Consider the following 20,609-nt stretch of genomic DNA (forward strand, 5'->3'; position numbering starts at 1 on the left):
ATAGAATAGAATAGAATAGAATAGAATAGAATAGAATAGAATAGAATAGAATAGAATAGAATAGAATAGAATAGAATAGAATAAGGAATGGAATAGAACAGAACGGAATAGAATATGGAATGGAATGGAATGGAATGGAATAGAATAGAATAGAATAAGGGATGGGATGGGATGGGATGGGATGGGATGGGATGGGATGGGATGGGATGGGATGGGATGGGATAGAATAGAATAGAATAGAATAGAATAGAATAGAATAGAATAGAATAGAATAGAATAGAATAGAATAAGGGATGGGATGGAATGGAATGGAATAGAATAGAATAGAATAGAATTTTTTATTGACCAAGTGTGATTGGACACACAAGGAATTTGTCTTGGTGCATATGCTCTCAGTGTACATAAAAGAAAAGATATCTTCATCAAGGTACAACACTTACAACACTTAATGATAGTCATAGGCTACAAATAAGCAATCAGGGAACAATCAATATCAATATAAATCATAAGGATACAAGCAACAAAATTACAGTCATACAGTCATAAGTGGGAGGAGATGGGTGATGGGAACGATGAGAAGATTAATAGTAGTGCAGATTTAGTGAATAGTTTGACAGTGTTGAGGGAATTATTTGTTTAGCAGAGTGATGGCCTTCGGGAAAAAACTGTTCTTGTGTCTGGTTGTTCTGGTGTGCAGTGCTCTATAGCAGCAGTCACCAACTGGTGGTCCATGGACCACTGGTGTTCCTGAGAAAATTTTGGTGGTCCCCAGAAAAATTATTTGCATTTTTTATATTGCACTAAATCAGGGGTCCTCAAACTACGGCCCCTGGGCCGGATACATACAATGAACATTTGTGTTGCTGTGGAGGGTCTTCCCCTTTGGGGTCTTTTTGGGGTCGGGGGGGCAGAAATTCCAACTTGGGATCAGCCTCCTGGTGTGGGGCTTTGAGTGAAGGCTGGAGGGAAATGTCACTGGTGGTGAAAAGCCAGAGGGCTTCATTCCAGTGGGACTGCCTCATGGCCTGGAACTGGCTGACCATCTCAGCCAGCTGAGCCTACCTTGTCTTGCACTCTCGCAGGTCTTCCCTCCGCTTGGAAAGCCTATGCTCCTAGTCCTCAGTGAGGTGCTTCTACTGAGCCTCCTTCTCAGCCAGATCCAATTTGGACTCAGCTGTTTTGCCAACTCTTTCTTGTGGTTGCTGTTTAGTTCCAACAACTGCTTCCTGTTGGAGCCCTAAGGAGCCCGGGCGGGCAGGCCAGGAGGGGCTGGGAGGGGAGGGGCGAGTAGAGGCCAGCGAGGCACCCCTTGATGTGAGTGACATTGAGTTGGCCACACCCACCCAGTCACATGACCACTTGGCCACGCCCCCCACCAATCATTAGGCAGATTATATTAGTGCTCCATGGGATTTAAAAATATGAATTTAGTGGTCCCTGAAGACGAAAAGGTTGGTGAGCTCTGCTCTATAGCATCGTTTTGAACGGTAGGAGTTGAAACAGTTTATGTCCAGGATGTGAGGGGTCTGTAAATATTTGTAAATATTTTTTTATTTTTATTTTTTATTTATTTATTTTTGTCAATCATGTATAAGATAACAGGTACAAGTATAAACATAATTTGGATACATGAAAAGAGTAAGTAAAAAAGGAATATTAGGACAGGGACGGTAGGCAGCTCAGGTGCGCTTACAGACCTCTTAGGAATGAGGTGAGGTCAACAGTAGACAGTCTAAGGTTAAAGTTTTGGGGGTTTGGGGAAGAAACTACAGAGTCAGGTAGTGCATTCCAGGCATTGACAACTCTGTTGCTGAAGTCGTATTTTCTGCAATCGAGTTTGGAGCCTTGAGTTTACCTTGAGTTTGTATCTATTATTTGCTCGTGTATTGTTGTGGTTGAAGCTGAAGTAGTCATTGACAGGTAGGACATTGTGGTAGATAATTTTATGTCCTATGCTTAGGTCAGACTGAAGTCTGCATAGTTCTAAGTTGTCTAAGTCTTAATACATGAGAGACAGAACGCTGCGATGAGCGGGGACCGCCACCTCCTGATCCACAAACACGGAGAGTGGAGAGGAGGCGGGAGCAGCGCAGGCTGACCCGATGACTCAGGAGGAGAGTGCCCTGCCCCTCTTCACAAGGCACACCTGGGGACTGACACTTAAGGAGACGCTGTGGGGAGGAGCATTTGTCGGGAACAAACACTGGATTCGTGGAGGGTTGTGTGCCATTGCCGACGTTGGACATTTCCTGGACTTCTTGCTTTATTTCCTGCTTCCTGGATTAATTGCCTTGCTCCTTTGCTTCCTGGACTATTTGACTTATTCCCTTCCCCTGAAATTTTGCAGCTGTTGTGCTCACATTTTTCTGCAGCCAGAGACTGCTGGAGGGATGTGTGTGTGTGTGAGAGAGAGAGAGTGAGATCACTTTGCTCTGGGACTTGCCAGAAATGTGGGAGTAATTGGGGAGAACTTGGAGCAATAAAGGGGCAGTTTGAACTATTAGTTGACTGTGCTGCCTCTCTGCCATGCCCCCAGGTCATCACAAGTTTTAAGGCTTACATCCTAAGTGCTCATAGGAGAATAAATTCTCAGATGAATTAATTCAGGCAGAGCTCGACTGACGAACTCGTTGCTCCCATGTAACACCGCTCCTGCGGTGAACAATTAACCAGTGGAACAATTAACCAGTGGAACAGCTTGCCACCAGAAGTTTTGGTTGCTCCCTCACTGGAGGCTTTTAAGAAGAGACTGGACAGTCACTTGTCTGAAATGAGATAGGATCTCCTGCTTGAGCAGAGGGCTGGACTAGAAGACCTCCAAGGTCCCTTCCAGCTCTATTCTATTCTAGTTCAAAGTTACAAAGGCCACCAAAGCAAGTGTTTTATAACCGGTTCTCGCACTTATGAACGTTGCAACATTCCTAAAGTTGTGTGATCAAAATTCACGTGTTTGGTAATCCGCATGTAACTATGATGGTTGCCAGCATCCCAGGATCATGGGATCACCATTTATGACTTTCTCGGTCATCTTCCGACAAGCAAAATCAACGGGGGGAAGACAGATTCACATAACCGGCCCGAGGTTGACTCAGCCTTCCATCCTTTATAAGGTAGGTAAAATGAGGACCCAGATTGTTGTGGGGGCAATAAGTTGACTTTGTAAATATACAAATAGAATGAGACTATTGCCTTATACATTGTAAGCCGCCCTGAGTCTTCGGAGAAGGGCGGGATATAAATGTAAATAAAATAAAATAAATAAAATAAATAAAATAAATAACGACCACATAATTCATTTTAAACAACTGCAGCGATTGGCTTAACAACGGCAGGCAAGAAAGGTCGTAAAATCGGGCGTGATTCATTTAACAACCCCCTTCCTTAGGCAAGGGAAATTCCGGTCCTTTCCAATTCTGTTACTCCTTTCCAAGGACCTGGGATAGGCAGATCTGGAGGGTTGATGGAGTTACCAATGTCGTCTGCAGGATGTAAGCTATTCTGAGTCAAGCTGCCTTCTGCAATTGACCGATGGGGATTTTGTCAACGCCTTTCTAAGTTTCTGTGTTTTCTCCCAGGCAGAGGGATCGCTTACGTGCTGAAAGAAATATTTCAAGTCTCCAAGGGAATGAGGCCTGCCGTCCCACACATCCTGATCTTGCTGACCGATGGCCCCTCCCTGGATGAGGTGCTGCCCCCAGCTAGACTGGCTCACATTCTAGGTAGTTATGGATTTCGACCTCTGGGGTTTGATGCTTCTGACATTAAGAATGTTTGGATATAAAAGGTGCTACAAGAACACCGAAGAGGTGTTCGGCCGAAGAGGTTGTAGAAAAAATGCTTTTAAAAGGCTCCTCTGGCGATCCCAGCTGAGTTGCCTGATCGCCAGAGCCTTTTAAAAGCATTTTTTACAACCTCTTCAGCCAAAGAGGTTGTAGAAAAAAATGCTTTTAAAAGGTTCTGGCGATCAGGCAACTCAGCTGGGATCGTCAGAACCCTCTAAAAGCTTTTTTTCTTCTGGCAATCCCGGCTGAGTTGCCTGATCATCACAGGCTTTTAAAAGCATTTTTTTTTTTTTACAACCTCTTCGGCCGATCTTCTCTCTCTTGTCCTGCAGGGATCCAAATAATTCCTGTAGGGATTTCAGGAGCTCACGTGGAGGAATTGAAGCAGGTCCTCCTACACCGGAATTTAGAACGTCTCTTTCACGTGAACACTTTCGACGATTTGACCCAAATCATTGAAGAACTGGTGGAAGTAATTTGTTTGGGATCCTGGCAAGGGAACGGAGATGTGCCAGAGCATTTGAAGGTAAATAAATTCTTTTTGCATCCTTCTTTTAGGCACAGGGCAGAGGTGGGTTGCTACCGGTTCGCACCGGTTCGGGAGAACCGGTAGCAGCGGCTACGGGAGGCTCTGCCCACCCTCCCGGACGTCATCAAATACGATCTGCTCATGCGCAGAAGCTTCTGCGCATGCACAGACAGGGCATGTACATGAGCGAAGCAAGGGCGTGCGAGCAAACTGGTAGCAAAGGTAAGTGAAACTCACCCCTGGCACAGGGCAGAGTGGTGTTATTCTATTGTGGACTATTCCATAATCCTATACATGACCACGGAGACGTCTTTGGACAGCGCTGGCTCTTCGGCTTTGAAACAGAGATCAGCACCGCTGTTGTGACTCCGGCCCTCGAGCCTGTTCCCATGGAGGAGAGTGACTCGGGAAGTGAGGGAGAAGAGCCAGCAAGGCCTCCCTCGCCAGGACCCTCCTTGCTGCACCGCCCCAAGTTCCAGCTGCAGGCCAGGAGGAGGAACTGACCAGGCCTCCCTCTCCCAGACCCTCCTCCTCCTCCCTGGCAACGCCTCAAGTCCCAGCTGCTGACGATCAATCCTGGATTGATCCAAGGCAGCAACGTAAAGATAAGCGTGCGCAACAGAGGAAAAGGTGTGGCAGGCTCAGAGATTGCTAAGTCATTGAGCCACACCCCACAGGGTATAAAAATGGGTGGAGCTGCCATGTGGCCCTTGTGGCGGACAAAAAAGCTACCAAGGGTGCACTGCAGCTCGGTTGTTGGAGGGTTAAAGGACTTTTGTCAGTGAGTTTTGGCAACGGATCTTGGATACGAGATAACGGACTCCGAACTTGGCAGGCCTTTGCGCGGTCACTGCCAAGTATTTCCTCAATTAACCAGTGGAACAATTAACCAGTGGAACAATTAACCAGTGGAACAATTAACCAGTGGAACAATTAACCAGTGGAACAATTAACCAGTGGAACAATTAACCAGTGGAACAATTAACCAGTGGAACAATTAACCAGTGGAACAATTAACCAGTGGAACAATTAACCAGTGGAACAATTAACCAGTGGAACAATTAACCAGTGGAACAATTAACCAGTGGAACAATTAACCAGTGGAACAATTAACCAGTGGAACAATTAACCAGTGGAACAATTAACCAGTGGAACAATTAACCAGTGGAACAATTAACCAGTGGAACAATTAACCAGTGGAACAATTAACCAGTGGAACAGCTTGCCACCAGAAGTTTTGGTTGCTCCCTCACTGGAGGCTTTTAAGAAGAGACTGGACAGTCACTTGTCTGAAATGAGATAGGATCTCCTGCTTGAGCAGAGGGCTGGACTAGAAGACCTCCAAGGTCCCTTCCAGCTCTATTCTATTCTAGTTCAAAGTTACAAAGGCCACCAAAGCAAGTGTTTTATAACCGGTTCTCGCACTTATGAACGTTGCAACATTCCTAAAGTTGTGTGATCAAAATTCACGTGTTTGGCAATCCGCATGTAACTATGATGGTTGCCAGCGTCCCAGGATCATGGGATCACCATTTATGACTTTCTCGGTCATCTTCCGACAAGCAAAATCAACGGGGGGAAGACAGATTCACATAACCGGCCCGAGGTTGACTCAGCCTTCCATCCTTTATAAGGTAGGTAAAATGAGGACCCAGATTGTTGGGGGGGGCAATAAGTTGACTTTGTAAATATACAAATAGAATGAGACTATTGCCTTATACATTGTAAGCCGCCCTGAGTCTTCGGAGAAGGGCGGGATATAAATGTAAATAAAATAAATAACGACCACATAATTCATTTTAAACAACTGCAGCGATTGGCTTAACAACGGCAGGCAAGAAAGGTCGTAAAATCGGGCATGATTCATTTAACAACCCCCTTCCTTAGGCAAGGGAAATTCCGGTCCTTTCCAATTCTGTTACTCCTTTCCAAGGACCTGGGATAGGCAGATCTGGAGGGTTGATGGAGTTACCAATGTCGTCTGCAGGATGTAAGCTATTCTGAGTCAAGCTGCCTTCTGCAATTGACCGATGGGGATTTTGTCAATGCCTTTCTAAGTTTCTGTGTTTTCTCCCAGGCAGAGGGATTGCTTACGTGCTGAAAGAAATATTTCAAGTCTCCAAGGGAATGAGGCCTGCCGTCCCACACATCCTGATTTTGCTGACCGATGGCCCCTCCCTGGATGAGGTGTTGCCCCCAGCTAGACTGGCTCACATTCTAGGTAGTTATGGATTTCGACCTTCTGGGGTTCGATGCTTCTGACATTAAGAACATTTGGATATAAAAGGTGCTACAAGAACACCGAAGAGGTGTTGAGCCGAAGAGGTTGTAGAAAAAATGCTTTTAAAAGGCTCCTCTGGCGATCCCAGCTGAGTTGCCTGATCATCACAGGCTTTTAAAAGCATTTTTTTTTTTTACAACCTCTTCAGCCAAAGAGGTTGTAGAAAATGCTTTTAAAGGCTCCTCTGGCGATCCCAGCTGAGTTGCCTGATCATCACAGGCTTTTAAAGGTTCTGGCGATCCCAGCTGAGTTGCCTGATCATCAGAGGGTTTTAAAAGCATTTTTACAACCTCTTCAGCCGAAGAGGTTGTAGAAAAAATGCTTTTAAAAGGCTCCTCTGGCGATCCCAGCTGAGTTGCCTGATCATCACAGGCTTTTAAAAGCATTTTTTTTTTTTACAACCTCTTCGGCCGATCGTCTCTTTCTTGTCCTGCAGGGATCCAAATAATTCCTGTAGGGATTTCAGGAGCTCACGTGGAGGAATTGAAGCAGGTCCTCCTACACCGGAATTTAGAACGTCTCTTTCACGTGAACACTTTCGACGATTTGACCCAAATCATTGAAGAACTGGTGGAAGTAATTTGTTTGGGATCCTGGCAAGGGAATGGAGATATGCTAGAGCATTTGAAGGTAAATAAGTTCTTTTTGCATCCTTCTTTTAGGCACAGGGCAGAGTGGTGTTATTCTATTGTGGACTATTCCATAATCCTATACATGACCAAGGAGACGTCTTTGGACAGCGCTGGCTCTTCGGCTTTGAAACAGAGATCAGCACCGCTGTTGTGACTCGTCCTCCCTCCTCTCCTCAGCCGGGCCCCTCCCGTCTCCAACCGGGCTTTTTATCAGACTCCGAGTCTGATAATGAAGATGAATGGCCTGTCATGCCTCCAGCCCCCCGGCCCTGGCTTCATGCCCAGAGAGGATGCCAGGAGTGAACGGACAAGCCCGATAAACTTCACTCATACAGCGTGTGAGCAGGAAGCCAGCCAGGTGCTGGAATTACTGACAGCAGATCCAGCTGAAGACAATTTAGGGTGGGAGGACCCTCGCTTCCGGAGATCTGAGAGGCGACGCCAGCAGAAGGAGGGGTGGGGCAGGCCTGGATAAATGCTGAGTCATGGAGCCACACCCCACAGCCTATAAAAAGGACCTGCTTTTGGCATTCCAACCTTGAGTCAAGCAAAGTCTTAGCTAGTTTGCTGATATCGGACTCTATCACAACTTGGATTCCTGCCTGCCCTGATAAACCTCAAAGGAACTTGGCAAGCTGCAAAGGCTTCGTTGCCAAGTCTGTTAGGGACTTCCTTGACTCGTGCATTGGAGTCGGAGTGGGACACGACAAAGACTGGGAGACACGCGTCTTTGTGTTTGCTCTGTGAAGTGGGGAGGGGGACATAACAATCACCCCCTAGAGTTGGGAACGACTAGCAAAATATGTGTGAGGGGAACCTTTACCTTTAACTTGATGGAACCATCACCATCTGTGTAGACTGTAGACATATTTGGGTTTATCATGTGACTCTTAGCTCTTCTGGATTAAGTTGGTGGGGCAGAATGGACTAATTTCTGTCTTTTATTTTAAGTTGACCGGCAAAGCTATGGGGCCCCCAGAACAGCTGTTTGATGATCCAAGGAGGTCAACCATCGCCAATTCCCCTCCTACTCACCTGGCAGTGTTTGCCACGCAAGGACCTTGTGATCCACAATGCTTGGAGGTAAGGCACCTGTGGATGGCCTCTGAACCTGGGGGTGTGTGGGAGGGTGGGACCCTTGTTTGTAGTTCAGTTTTGGATTAAGATCGAGAAAATGGGTAATTCAAGTCTAATCTGAGTTACGGAGGCCAGCAGGGGGTGGATTTGGGGCCACCTGGGGGATTTGTCAACCTGCATCAATGACGCCATGCTTACTTCTGCTTCGTTTCTGGGTTGCCATTCAAGGGGGAGAAGAGGAAAACGGGGGTGGGATTTAGGAATGTGATGCCTCGGCTGGCTAGCCATAACATTTACCAACCGTGAGAACCAAGGTCGTGTCAATGGACACCTGTCGAAGTTGGGCGGGAACCTACATCTGGACTGATTGGACCATGTGACCTGAGTGACATAGTATAGTCCCACTTTCGGCGGGACAGTCCCACTTTTTAATAATTTGTCCCGCGGCATTTCAAAAAAGTCCCGATTTTTTTTCCCACTCCCGTTCTGAAAATGGGAGGTGGCAACACAAGAGGAGGAGGAGGAGGCGGAGAAGGGGGCTCGAGATCGCCCGCTGCTTGGAAGAGCCGAGAGGAAAGCCGAGCCTGCCTGAAAGAGCCGAGAAGCAGCAGCCGCTCCTCCTCCTTCAGCCAGGTGGCGAGACTCAGCGCACATGCGCAGCCCCCCCCCCCCGCCCCGTCAATGGTGTCCCGCTTTGCCATCGCTGAAATCTGGTTACTTTAGACATAGGCAGGTGGGGAGCAGAGGTGGTATTCAGCCGGTTCGGACCAGTTCGGGCGAACTGGTAGCGGCGACCTCTGGAATGAGCAAAGTTGACTTTGCTTCAACAGAGCTTCGTGGGAGGAAGTTTACGCCGAGGAGGAAGCTACGACCCGTTTGCTTTCGCCACCAAGGGGGAAAAAGGAGAACGGGTGAGTAGATTTCCGCTTTGGAAATCAAATAGATCCGTTCCGCCTTGGACGGGGGGGGTCTGTTAAGCCCTCAACAGGAAGTGGGCCATGTTTCTCACCCATATCCTCTCCTCTTTCCTGTTTCATTTAGGGATTTCCGGGAAAAGATGGGATCCCGGGATTACCTGGAAGACCTGGACGCGTGGGCCCACCAGGCTCCCCTGGATTAAGAGTAGATATTTTATGCCCTTAAAATCGCAACTGCTTTATAAAAGATACTCTGATGATTTCGTTTTTAACAGCTGCTGCTTTCTCTCTCTCTCTCTGTCTCTCTCTGTCTCTCTCTCTCTCTCTCTGTCTCTGTCTCTGTCTCTCTCTCTCTCTCTGGGCAGGGACTGCCGGGCATGCAAGGAGACCAAGTAAGTTGCCTATAGATAGTCTGTGCAGGTGGTTAAAGTACTAATCATGAAGCTAGAGATGGTGAGTTCTAGTCTGCAGCAGGCTTTCATAGCTAAGGTGGGACTAGAACTCACCGTACCCTGGTAATTGGCACAAAGTCACCCAGCTAGTGACTTTCATGCCTAAAGCAGGATTAGAACTCCCCATCTCCTGGTGTTTGGCCCAAAGTCACCCAGCTGGCTTTCATGGCTAAGGCAGGACTAGAACTCACCATCTCCTGGTGATTGGCCCAGAGTCACTCAGCCGGCTTTCTTGACTAAGGCGGGACTAGAACTCCCCATCTCCTGGTGATTGGCCCAAAGTCACCCAGCCGGCTTTCTTGACTAAGGCGGGACTAGAACTCCCCGTCTCCTGGTGTTTGGCCCAAAGACACCCAGCTGGCTTTCATGGCTAAGGCAGGACTAGAACTCACCGTCTCCTGGTGATTAGCCCTAAGTCACCCAGCCAGCTTTCATGCCTAAGGCAGAACTGAGCCTCTGTGGCTCAGACTGGTAAGACAGTCTGCCTGCAATTACTGCAGGTTCTAGTCCCACCAGGCCCAAGGTTGACTCAGCCTTCCATCCTTTATAAGGTAGGTAAAATGAGGACCCAGATTATTGGGGGCAATAAGTTGACTTTGTATATAAATATACAAATAGGATGAAGACTATTGCTAACATAGTGTAAGCCGCCCTGAGTCTTCGGAGAAGGGCGGGAAATAAATGCAAATAATAAAAAAAAAAGAACTAGAACTCACTGTCTCCTGGTGGTTGGCCCAAAGTCACTCAACTGGTTTTCATGCCTAAAATAGGACGATGATTGGCCTAAAATCATCCAGCGGCTTTAATGTCTAAGGTGGGACTAGAACTCACCGTCTCCTGGTGATTAGCCCAAAGCCATCCAGCCAGCTTTCACGTCTAATGCGGGACTAGAATTCACTGTCTCTTGGTGACTGGCCCAAAGTCACCCAGTCAGCTTTCATGGTTAAGGCAGAACTAGAACTCACCATCTCCTGGTGATTGGCCGAAAGCCATCCAGCTGGCTTTCATGCCTAAAGTGGGACTAGAATTCACCATCTCCTGGTCTCTAGCTGGGGCCTTAGCCACTAGACCAAACTGGGTTTCAGTTTTGGATTTGTGTGATATATGAGTGCATGATTTTGAATGCTCCTGTTTTGGCACCAAGCTAAATCTGTTTTCTCTGCATGGTTTTTCTAGGGACTTCCTGGATTCCCAGGCCCATCTGGGTCTAAAGGAGACAGAGTGAGTTTTTGTTTTGTGTTTTACACGTATACGCAATAAAACCGTGTTGATACCATGCCTAAGATGTAATAAGTAGCCTTAGCTCTATACCAGGGATCTCCAAATGTGGCAACTTTAAGATCTGTGGACCATGGCTGGCAGAGGAATTCTAGGAGTTGAAGTTCACTGGTCTTAAAGTTGCCATATTTGGAGACCTCTGCTCTATGCCACGGGCACCTGACTTGTAAGAAGGCACGCACACGCTGTGCAGTATTTTCTAGTTCAATTTTCCATGGAGAATCTTCAGAATTGGGACTGCAAATTGGGACCTGAAATTAGAGCAACAACTGTTGCACTGAAGGACCCCATGAGTTTAGATACTTGCTTTACAGGTAATCCTCAACTTACAAGCATTCATTTAGTGACCAAAGTCACAATGGCACTGTACAATCCTCACACTTATCCAGTCACGGATTACCTGTACACAATCAAAAAGCCAACTGTCCAATTAGCAAACCCAAAACAAGGAAAACACTCTCGGGAGAACTGAATTCCCAAAAGCAAAACTTTATTGGCTACACCATGTTGGTACTGAAGAAAAGAAACCTGCTCTGGTTTTTCCCGCGCAAAATGTTTGCCTAGTTAAACAATAACTTCCCATTCTCCCCACCCCTGGGTAAGCACATTGTCCAATTATGAATTTTTTTTCTTTTGTTTTGTTATGGGAACAGTCCATCTCTTTCCCAAGCACCTGCAGTGGTGACCTTGATGGCTTCCATGATCTCTGCATACGTTCTCCGCATTCCATTTCCCATTTCCCTCCCTCCAGTTCATTGGCAAGTTGAAAAGCATTAAGTTTTGAAAGAAGCAAAGCGGTTCAATCTTGACACAAATTGGGGGGGGGTGTCTTTATTTGGGTAGCATTTGAGAACCATTGACAAGACAGACCCTGAAAGTCCTTTTTCAAACCCTTCAACAACCCTACATTGTTAAATCTCTAGATTGAGAGATCTTCTCCTAGTCTTTATATTGGAGTAAAGGACTTGTGGATCTCTAAAATACATCATCTAATGTGCCAGATAAGCAGAGATTGACCCCTGACAAACCATGAAGCAGAAAGCACACCCAATGTATAATTCACTGATCACAACTGTATGTGCATTAATTGATCCTCCTCAGGTCGTGAAAAGCCACATTGTGGTTTTATACCGAAGTAGATTTGGGCTCTTTCGGATAAGCAATACATAAACACAACGTCTCTTCTGCAGGGAGAACCAGGATACGTGCTCGGAAGCATGGAAGTCATTTCAGGAAAAAGCGGACAGCCAGGTCCTCCGGTAAGTAAAAGAAAATATTTTGAGGGATCCTCAGTGCTCTGTGAGCTTGGTTGTTTTCTGGTAGATGTTTTATGACCCAACTAGGTAACATCATCAGTGTTAGGAGGAGGAGGAGGAGGCTTTAGGAAGGGGGAGGAAAAGAAGAAAGGGAGGAGGAAGAAGGGAAGGGAAGGAGAAAGGGAGGAGGAGGAACAACAAATGTGGGATTGTTCTGTCTCCTTCCCCACTTCAGACCCACGAGCTGGCCTTCAGCCAGTGGATTCACGGCTCTTATCAGTCCTGGCAGAGAAATCGCAGCTGCCTGCCAAAGTTCAAACAAATGACTCACAGAGTAAGACTTTCAGCTCTCTTTGAAACAGTTCAGCTAAACTTTGCTTCCCGTGGAGTGAGAGCAGTCCCAAAGCTCCTTATATATCCTGTGGGGTGGGGCTCCTGCCCCACCCTTCCTTTTGATGACGACCCCTCTCTAATCTTCTGAAGCTAAGCTTGATTATTATTATCAGCTGGGTCTGAAGGCGTAGCCTGGGGAAGGGAGGAATCAGGGGATGACGGCCTCATTATGTCCTCTGACTGGTCTAGTTCTGGCTCCTGGAGCCGAGCCAAAGGAATCGGTGCTCCCGAGGTAAGCCTTACCGGCCCTTCCCCCTCACTCTCGGAGTCACTTTCGGGCATGGGGCCAGGTTCGGGGGCTGGAGTCACAACAGGGATCCTTGGTGCTCTCGGAGTTTGGTTGTTTCCTTAAAGACAAAGCTCAGAGAGCACCAAGGGCCCCATGGTGCTCCTCCTCTTCCTCCTCCTCACTCTCCACCATTCCTGATACCACCCCTCCTTTCTAGCACTGATGATATTACCTAGTTGGGTCATGAAACATCTGCAGGAAAACAATACAGCTCAAAGAGCTCCCAGGACCCCACAGTTCTCCTCCTCCTCCTCCTCCTCCTCCTCCTCCTCCTCCTCCTCCTCCTCCTCCTCCTCCTCCTCCTCCTCCTCCTCCTCCTCCTCCTCCTCCTGTTCTCAGCAAACCCCACTTCCTTCTAGCACTGATGATGTTACCTAGTTGGGTCATGAAACATCTGCAAGAAAAGAACCAAGCTCAGAGAACACCAAGGAACCCACAGTCCTCCTTCTCCTTCCCCTTCTCCTCCTCCTTCTCCTTCCCCTTCCCCTTCCCCTTCTACTCCTCCTTCTTCTCCTTCTCCTTCCCCTTCCCCTTCTCCTTCTCCTTCCCCTTCTCCTTCCCCTTCCCTTTCTCCTTCTCCTCCTTCCGCTTCTCCTTCCCTTTCTCCTTCCCCTTCTCCTTCTCCTTCCCCTTCCCCTTCTACTCCTCCTTCTCCTTCCCCTCCTCCTTCTCCTTCTCCTTCTCCTTCTCCTCCTCCTCCTCTCTCCATAACCCCCATCCCCATTCTAGCACTGATGATGTTCCTTAGTTGGATCATGAAACATCTGCAAGAAAACCATCAAGCTCAGAGAGCACCAAAGACCCTGTAATTCAGCCCTGAGCTACAGATATTTCTCCCTTTTCTACAGATGTCTTCCTCTTCTGATATCTTGGAGAGTTGAGGCTCTCGCCCCAAAACTTCAGATTTTTTTTTTTATTTGCATTTATATCCCGCCCTTCTCCGAAGACTCAGGGCGGCTTACACTATGTCAAGCAATAGTCTTCATCCATTTGTATATTATATACAAAGTCAACTTTTATAGCCCCAACAATCTGGGTCCTCATTTGACCTACCTTATAAAGGATGGAAGGCTGAGTCAACCTTGGGCCTGGTGGGACTAGAACCTGCAGTAATTGCAGGCAGCTGCTGTTAATAACAGACTGTCTTACCAGTCTGAGCCACAGAGGCCCTGTTAGCCTCTGTGATGATTAGCATCATCTTGAGACCAGACAATAGAATTCTAAGGATCTGTGTGCCTCTTACCGGCTGGGGAATTCTGGGAGCTGAAGTCCATACATCTCCAAGCTGCCCAGTTTGAGGAACTCTACTCTGATATCTGGCTGAATACATTTGATATGTTTCATTTCAGGGCCAAAAAGGGCAGCCGGGGGTTCCCGGTGTAGCAGGCCCTCCAGGTCTGCCTGGCTTACCTGGACCCCAGGGTCCACCTGGCTCCTCAGTGAAGGTATGTAAGATTTTGTGCAGTGCGTCTCATTGGCTGTCCTACTTGTCAATCATTCCCAACGCATTTTAAAGCCAACCTATATTGCCTCCTTGGCTTGCGACCAGGGGTGGGTTTCCCGTATTGTTGCCACCGGCTCGCCCCACCTGCGCACACTCGCTGCATGTACGCACCTTCCACACGTGTGCCCGGCCTTCTGCACATGCTCTTTGCTCGTGCGCGCACCTTCCGTTCATGTGCCCAGCCTTGACAATGTGGCTAAATAGGACAGCATTTCTTTTTTTTTCTTTTTTTTTCTTTTTTTTAATTTTTTTTTTTAAATTTTATTATTATTTTTTTAATTCAAAAAGTTTTACAGAAAAAAAAATTCCCCCTTTCCCCCCACCTCTCCTCCCCCCTCCCTTCACAACCCCTCCCCCGACTTCCCGGAACGAGCACAAGGTATAGTTAAAAATAAAACAAACATATGCTAAAAAATTTTCGGCCCAACTTAATTATTTATTTATTTTTATTTATTTATTTATTCATATTTGTATACCGCCCTATCTCCCGAAGGACTCAGGGCGGTTCACAGGCAAATAAAACATTTATGTACAAATTAAGATAACCATTAAAAAACTTATTCTAATGCCAAATTATTAAAAATATAAATATAAATATTAAAAACCAATTAAAACCCCTATAAATTTAAAATCTAGTCCAGTCCTGCACAGATGAATAAATGTGTCTTGAGCTCGCGACGGAAGGTTCGGAGGTCCGGAAGTTGACGGAGTCCTGGGGGGAGTTCGTTCCAGAGGGTGGGAGCCCCCACAGAGAAGGCCCTTCCCCTGGGCGTCGCCAGACGGCATTGCCTAGCTGACGGCACCCTGAGGAGTCCCTCTCTGTGAGAGCGCACGGGTCGGTGAGAGGTATTTGGTAGCAGTAGGCGGTCCCGTAGATAACCCGGCCCTATGCCATGGAGCGCTTTGAAGATGGTTACCCCTACAATCATCAATTCCTAACTTCCCCCCAAAACAATAAAAAATAATACATCCTAATCATTCAAAAACAGTCTGATAACTCTTAGTCTGATATCTACTTTGAATATAGTCAATCCATTTTTCCCATTCCTTTAAGTATCTTTCTTGCGTATTGTCTTTCAAAAAGGCTGATATCTTCGCCATCTCAGCCAAATTGGCAACTTTCAATATCCATTCTTCTATTGTAGGTACTTCTTTTTTCTTCCAGTATTGTCCTATTAGTAATCTTGCTGCTGTTATTAAATTTAAAATCAATTTAGTCTCAATTACTGTACAGTCCGTAATAATTCCCAACAAAAAAAATTGCGGCAGGAACTTTATCTTCTTTTTCAAAACATTTTGTACAAAAAAACAGGACAGCATTTCATATGGGTGAGCCACCTGCAGTCGCTGCTACCAGTTCGCCCGAACCGGTTCGAACTGGCTGAATGCTACCTCTGCTTGTGACTGTAGACTTTTCAGCCAATCAGTTAAATGTATGAAGGCTATAGCATACAAAGAATGGTTGCAGGAATTGGGTGCGTTTAGTTCAGGGGTCTGCAAACTTGGCTCTTTTAAGACTTGTGGACTTCAACTCCCAGAGTTCCTCAGCCAGCTTTGCTGGCTGCGGAACTCTGGGAGTTGAAGTCCACAAGTCTTAAAAGAGTCAAGTTTGCAGACTCCTGGTCTAGTTGAATGAAAAGAAGGACTAGGGGTGAGATGTTAGCATCTTCCAATATTTGAGGGGCTGCCACAAAGAAGACGGAATCAAGCTATTCTCCAAAGCACCTGAAAGCAGGACAGGAAGCAACGGATGGAAACTCATCAAGGAGAGAAGCAACCTAGAATTAAGGAGCAAATTTCCTGACAGGGGGAACAATTAACCAGTGGAACTGCCTGCCTCCAGAAGTTGTGGGTGCTCCAACGCTGGAAGTTTTTAAGAGGAGATTGACCAACCATTTGTCTGCAATAGTAGGGTCTCCCACTTGAGCAGGGGGTTGGACTAGAAGACCTCCAAAGTCCCTTCCAAATTCAGGGATTCCGTTATTCAGTGAAACGTTTCTGCGCTTTGTGACATGTTCTGCTCTTTCAATTGCAGGGTGAACCCGGAGACCCAGGCCTCAGAGTAAGTAGTATTTTTCCACCACGTCGAAATCACGAGCTGTCAATCACTTTTTTTGCCTGGCTCAGTGTGTTTTTGTTTTTTAGGGTCCCCGGGGCAGAAGTGGGATTAAAGGAGACAAAGGAGGAAGAGGAGAATCGGTGAGTGGGATCTTCTGCTCCTAACTGGATCTCTTCATCGCGTGGAGGAAGAGCTATAGGAATGTTTTTACTCAAGGGAGAGGATACCCCTAGTAGGGACAATGCAGATAACGTGGTCACCATCATTTATAATTAGCTCCTTGTGTTTTGTGGTTAGAAGGGCTCACAAAGCATTCAAAGTGGAGTCCACAACCTTGGCAATCTTCAGGCCTGTGGACTTCAAGTCCCAGAATTCCCCAGCCAGTCATCTCTCCCTCCCTCCCTCCCTCCCTCCCTCTCTCTCTCTCTCTCTCTCTCTCTCTCTCCTAACATCCATCTATCTGTCTGTCTATCTATCTATCTATCTATCTATCCATCTACCCACCCACCCACCCATCCATCCATCCATCCATCCATCCACTCTATTATCTGTATATCATCTCTCTACCTATTATCTATCTAGGTATCTATTTATCTATCTATCTACCAACCATCTATTTATCCATCACTCCACCCATCACCCCCCCCCCCCCCCCCCTACCTATCTATCTATCTATCTATCTATCTATCTATCTATCTATCTATCTATCTATCTATCTCTATCTCTATCTCTCTATCCATCCATCCACCCATCCATCCACTCTATTATTTGTATATCATCTATCTATCTACCTATCTATCCATCCATCCATTATCTATCTATCTATCTATCTATCTATCTATCTATCTATCTATCTATTTATCTATCTATCTCTATCTAAAGAGATTTATCTATCTATCTCTATCTATCTCCATCACTCTGCTAAACAAATAATTCCCTCAACACTGTCAGACTATTTACTGAATCTGCACTACTATTAATCGTTTCATAGTTCCCATCACCAATCTCTTTCCACTTATGACTGTATGACTATAACTTGTTGCTGGCAATCCTTATGATTTATATTGATATATTGATCAATTGTGTTGTAAATGTTGTACCTTGATGAACGTATCTTTTCTTTTATGTACACTGAGAGCATATGCACCAAGACAAATTCCTTGTGTGTCCAATCACACTTGGACAATAAAATTCTATTCTATTCTATTCTATTCTATCTATCTATCTCTATCTATCTATCTATCTATCTATCTATCTATCTATCTATCTATCTATCTATCTATCTATCTATCCATCCATCCATCATCTACCTACATACAACTATCTATCTATCTATCTATCTATCTATCTATCTATCTATCTATCTCTATCTATCTATCTATCTATCTATCTATCTATCTATCTATCTATCTATCCATCCATCCATCCATCATCTACCTACATACAACTATCTATCTATCTATCTATCTATCTATCTATCTATCTATCTATCTCTATCTATCTATCTATCTATCTATCTATCTATCTATCTATCTATCTATCTATCTATCTATCTATCTAATCTAACCATCCATCCATCCACCCATCCATCCATCCATTCTATTATTTGTATATCATCTATGTAGCTATCTATCTATCTATCTATCTATCTATCTATCTATCTATCTATCTATCTATCTATCTATCTATCTATCTATCTATCTATCTATCTATCTATCTATCCAAGGGTGGGCTTTAAAAACTTTAGCAAGGGGTTCTCTGCCCGGTTGCTGGGTGGGCGTGGCCATGGTGGGCATGGCTTTGTCGGCCTCCTGCACCACTAGGTGGGGGGACAGGGGGGGACATTTTTGCCCTCCCTGGGCCCCGGAGCCTTTCCTCGAGCCTCCAGGAAGGTGAAAATGCCCTCCCTAAGCTCTGGAGGCCCTCCGGAAGCCAGAAACAGGCCCAAACTTCTGATAGACCCATTTTTCACCCTCCCCGAGCCTCCGCACACGCCCTGCACTTACCTGCAATCAAAACGGGCTGTGTGGGGACTCCTGGGAGGGGAGGGGTGGTTGGGGCCAGCCAGGAGTGGGATTTGGGGGTTCTCCAAACTGCACAGAATCTTAGCTAGAGGTTCTCCCGAACCCCTGAGAACCCCCAGCAGCCCACCCCTCTATCTATCTATCTACAGTATCTCTATCATGGGGAATTCTGGGAGTTGAAGTTCACAAATCTTAAAGTTTTTAAGGTAGGAGACTCCTGCCCTATACCTGTACCATTCCGGACAAATGGCTTCTGAGTCTCTTCTTGGAAACGTCCAGTGGTAGAGCACTCACAATTTTTGGAGGCAAGCCATTCCACTGGTTAATTGTTCTCATTGTCACTGCCGGGCTGGAGAATTCTGGGAGTTGAAGTCCACAAAGTGGCCAAGGCTGGGCACTCCTAATTCAAAGGGTAAACCTTACAAATAGGAATGGTGCCACCCTCCTCCGTGGACCACAACAGCTGGATCCTCTACAAAGCTTAACGTGGCTGTTCTGAAGGTTGTTCCTCGGTTGTCTTCTCCTGAGGAAACCCAACTGTGTAGCTTTGCTCCACTGTGGATATAGGACTTGTGTGCATTGTCAACCCCAAAAGGTAGACCGGACAAAGAAATAAACGCCACTGAATCAAGACTACTGATGGTTCTTGACTCTGAAAGGGATTTGGTAAAGGACTGTATGACAAAGTGGGCACAAAATTTTCAGGAGCCAATATTGTTGGAAACTTGGGGAAAAATTTGGGTTACAAATGTTAAATTTACGCAGGCACAGAATTTAAGGGAAAATTTTTACAAAATGTTTTATAGATGGCACTTAGATCCTAAGAAACTATCATGAATGTATCCAGATATGCACGCAAAATGTTGGAGATGTAATTGTGATGATGCTACATATTTCCATATTTGGTGGACTTGTAAGAATATTAAGGCTTTTTGGATAAAAATTTGGTGGATTTTACAAAATGTTTTGAAAAAGAAGATAAAGTTCCTGCCGCAACTTTTTCTGCTGGGAATTATTACAGACTCTACAGTAACTGAGACTAAATTGATTTTAAATTTAATAACAGCAGCAAGATTACTGATAGGACAGCATTGGAAGAAAAAAGAAGTACCCACAATAGAAGAATGGATATTGAAAGTTGCCAATTTGGCTGAGATGGCAAAAATCTCAGCCTTTTTGAAAGACAATACGCAAGAAAGATATTTAAACGAATGGAAAAAATGGATTGACTATATCCAAAACAGATATCAGACTAAGAGGTATCAGACTGCCTTTGAATGATTAGGATGTGTATTTCTGATTGTTTTGGGGGAAGTTAGGATTTGATGAGAATTGTAGGAGTATAATTAAGTTAGGAGGGAAATTTTTTTAGTATATGTTTGTTTTATTTTTAACTATACCTTGTGCTTGTTCCGGGAAGTCGGGGGGGGGAGGGGGGTTTGTGAAGGGAGGGGGGAGGGGGGAGTGGGGAAATGGGGGGGAAATCTTTGTAAAACTTTTTCAATTAAAAAAAAAAAGACTACTGATGGTTCTTGACTTATGGCCACAATTGAACCTAAAATGTCTGTCGCTAGGAGAGACCATTGTTAAGTCAATTTTGCCCCGTTTTATGATCTTTCTTGCCACCGTTCTTAAGCGAATCCCTGCAGTCCTTAAGTGAGTCACACGGTTGTTAAGTGAATCTGGCTTCCCCTTTGACTTTGCTTGTCAGAAGGTCGCAAAACGGGATCACGTGACCCCGGGGAAACTACAACCATCATAAATACGAGTCAGTTGACAAGCGTCCAAATTTTGATCACGTGACCACGGGGATGCTGCAGCGGTCGTAAGTGTGAAAGTCAATCGTAAGTCACTTTTTTCGGTGTTGTTGTAACTTTGGAACGGTAACTAAATGAACCGTTGTAAGTCGAGGTCAATCTTTAGTCCTCGCCTTACAACTGTTCATTCAGTGATTGTCACAGAATGCTATTTGTGACCTTTCCAGATGTTTTCTGACAAGCAGAGTCAATGAGGGAAGCCAGATTCGCTTAAGGGCCATTCTCCTTAAGGGATTCCTTTAACGACCATGGCCGAAAGATTATTAAATCAGGCGCAGCTTTCTTAATTGCCTCACTTAGCAATGGAAATTCCATTCTC

General features: G+C 45.7%; 1 protein-coding gene across 1 annotated transcript in view; it reads left to right on the forward strand.

Moving 5' to 3' along the window:
• Positions 1 to 9,595: 9,595 nt before the first annotated feature.
• The window catches only part of LOC131202599 (collagen alpha-1(X) chain-like), a 71,772-nt gene continuing 60,758 nt past the window's right edge, over positions 9,596 to 20,609 (forward strand). The window contains exons 1-5 of the mRNA XM_058191702.1: positions 9,596 to 9,610; positions 12,139 to 12,207; positions 14,236 to 14,331; positions 16,426 to 16,452; positions 16,536 to 16,589. Coding sequence (XP_058047685.1) covers positions 9,596 to 9,610; positions 12,139 to 12,207; positions 14,236 to 14,331; positions 16,426 to 16,452; positions 16,536 to 16,589 — 261 coding nt within the window. The remainder of the gene's footprint in view (positions 9,611 to 12,138; positions 12,208 to 14,235; positions 14,332 to 16,425; positions 16,453 to 16,535; positions 16,590 to 20,609) is intronic.

This window comes from Ahaetulla prasina, chromosome 7, assembly GCF_028640845.1.
Source record: "Ahaetulla prasina isolate Xishuangbanna chromosome 7, ASM2864084v1, whole genome shotgun sequence".
NCBI classification, from domain to species: Eukaryota; Metazoa; Chordata; class Lepidosauria; order Squamata; family Colubridae; genus Ahaetulla; species Ahaetulla prasina.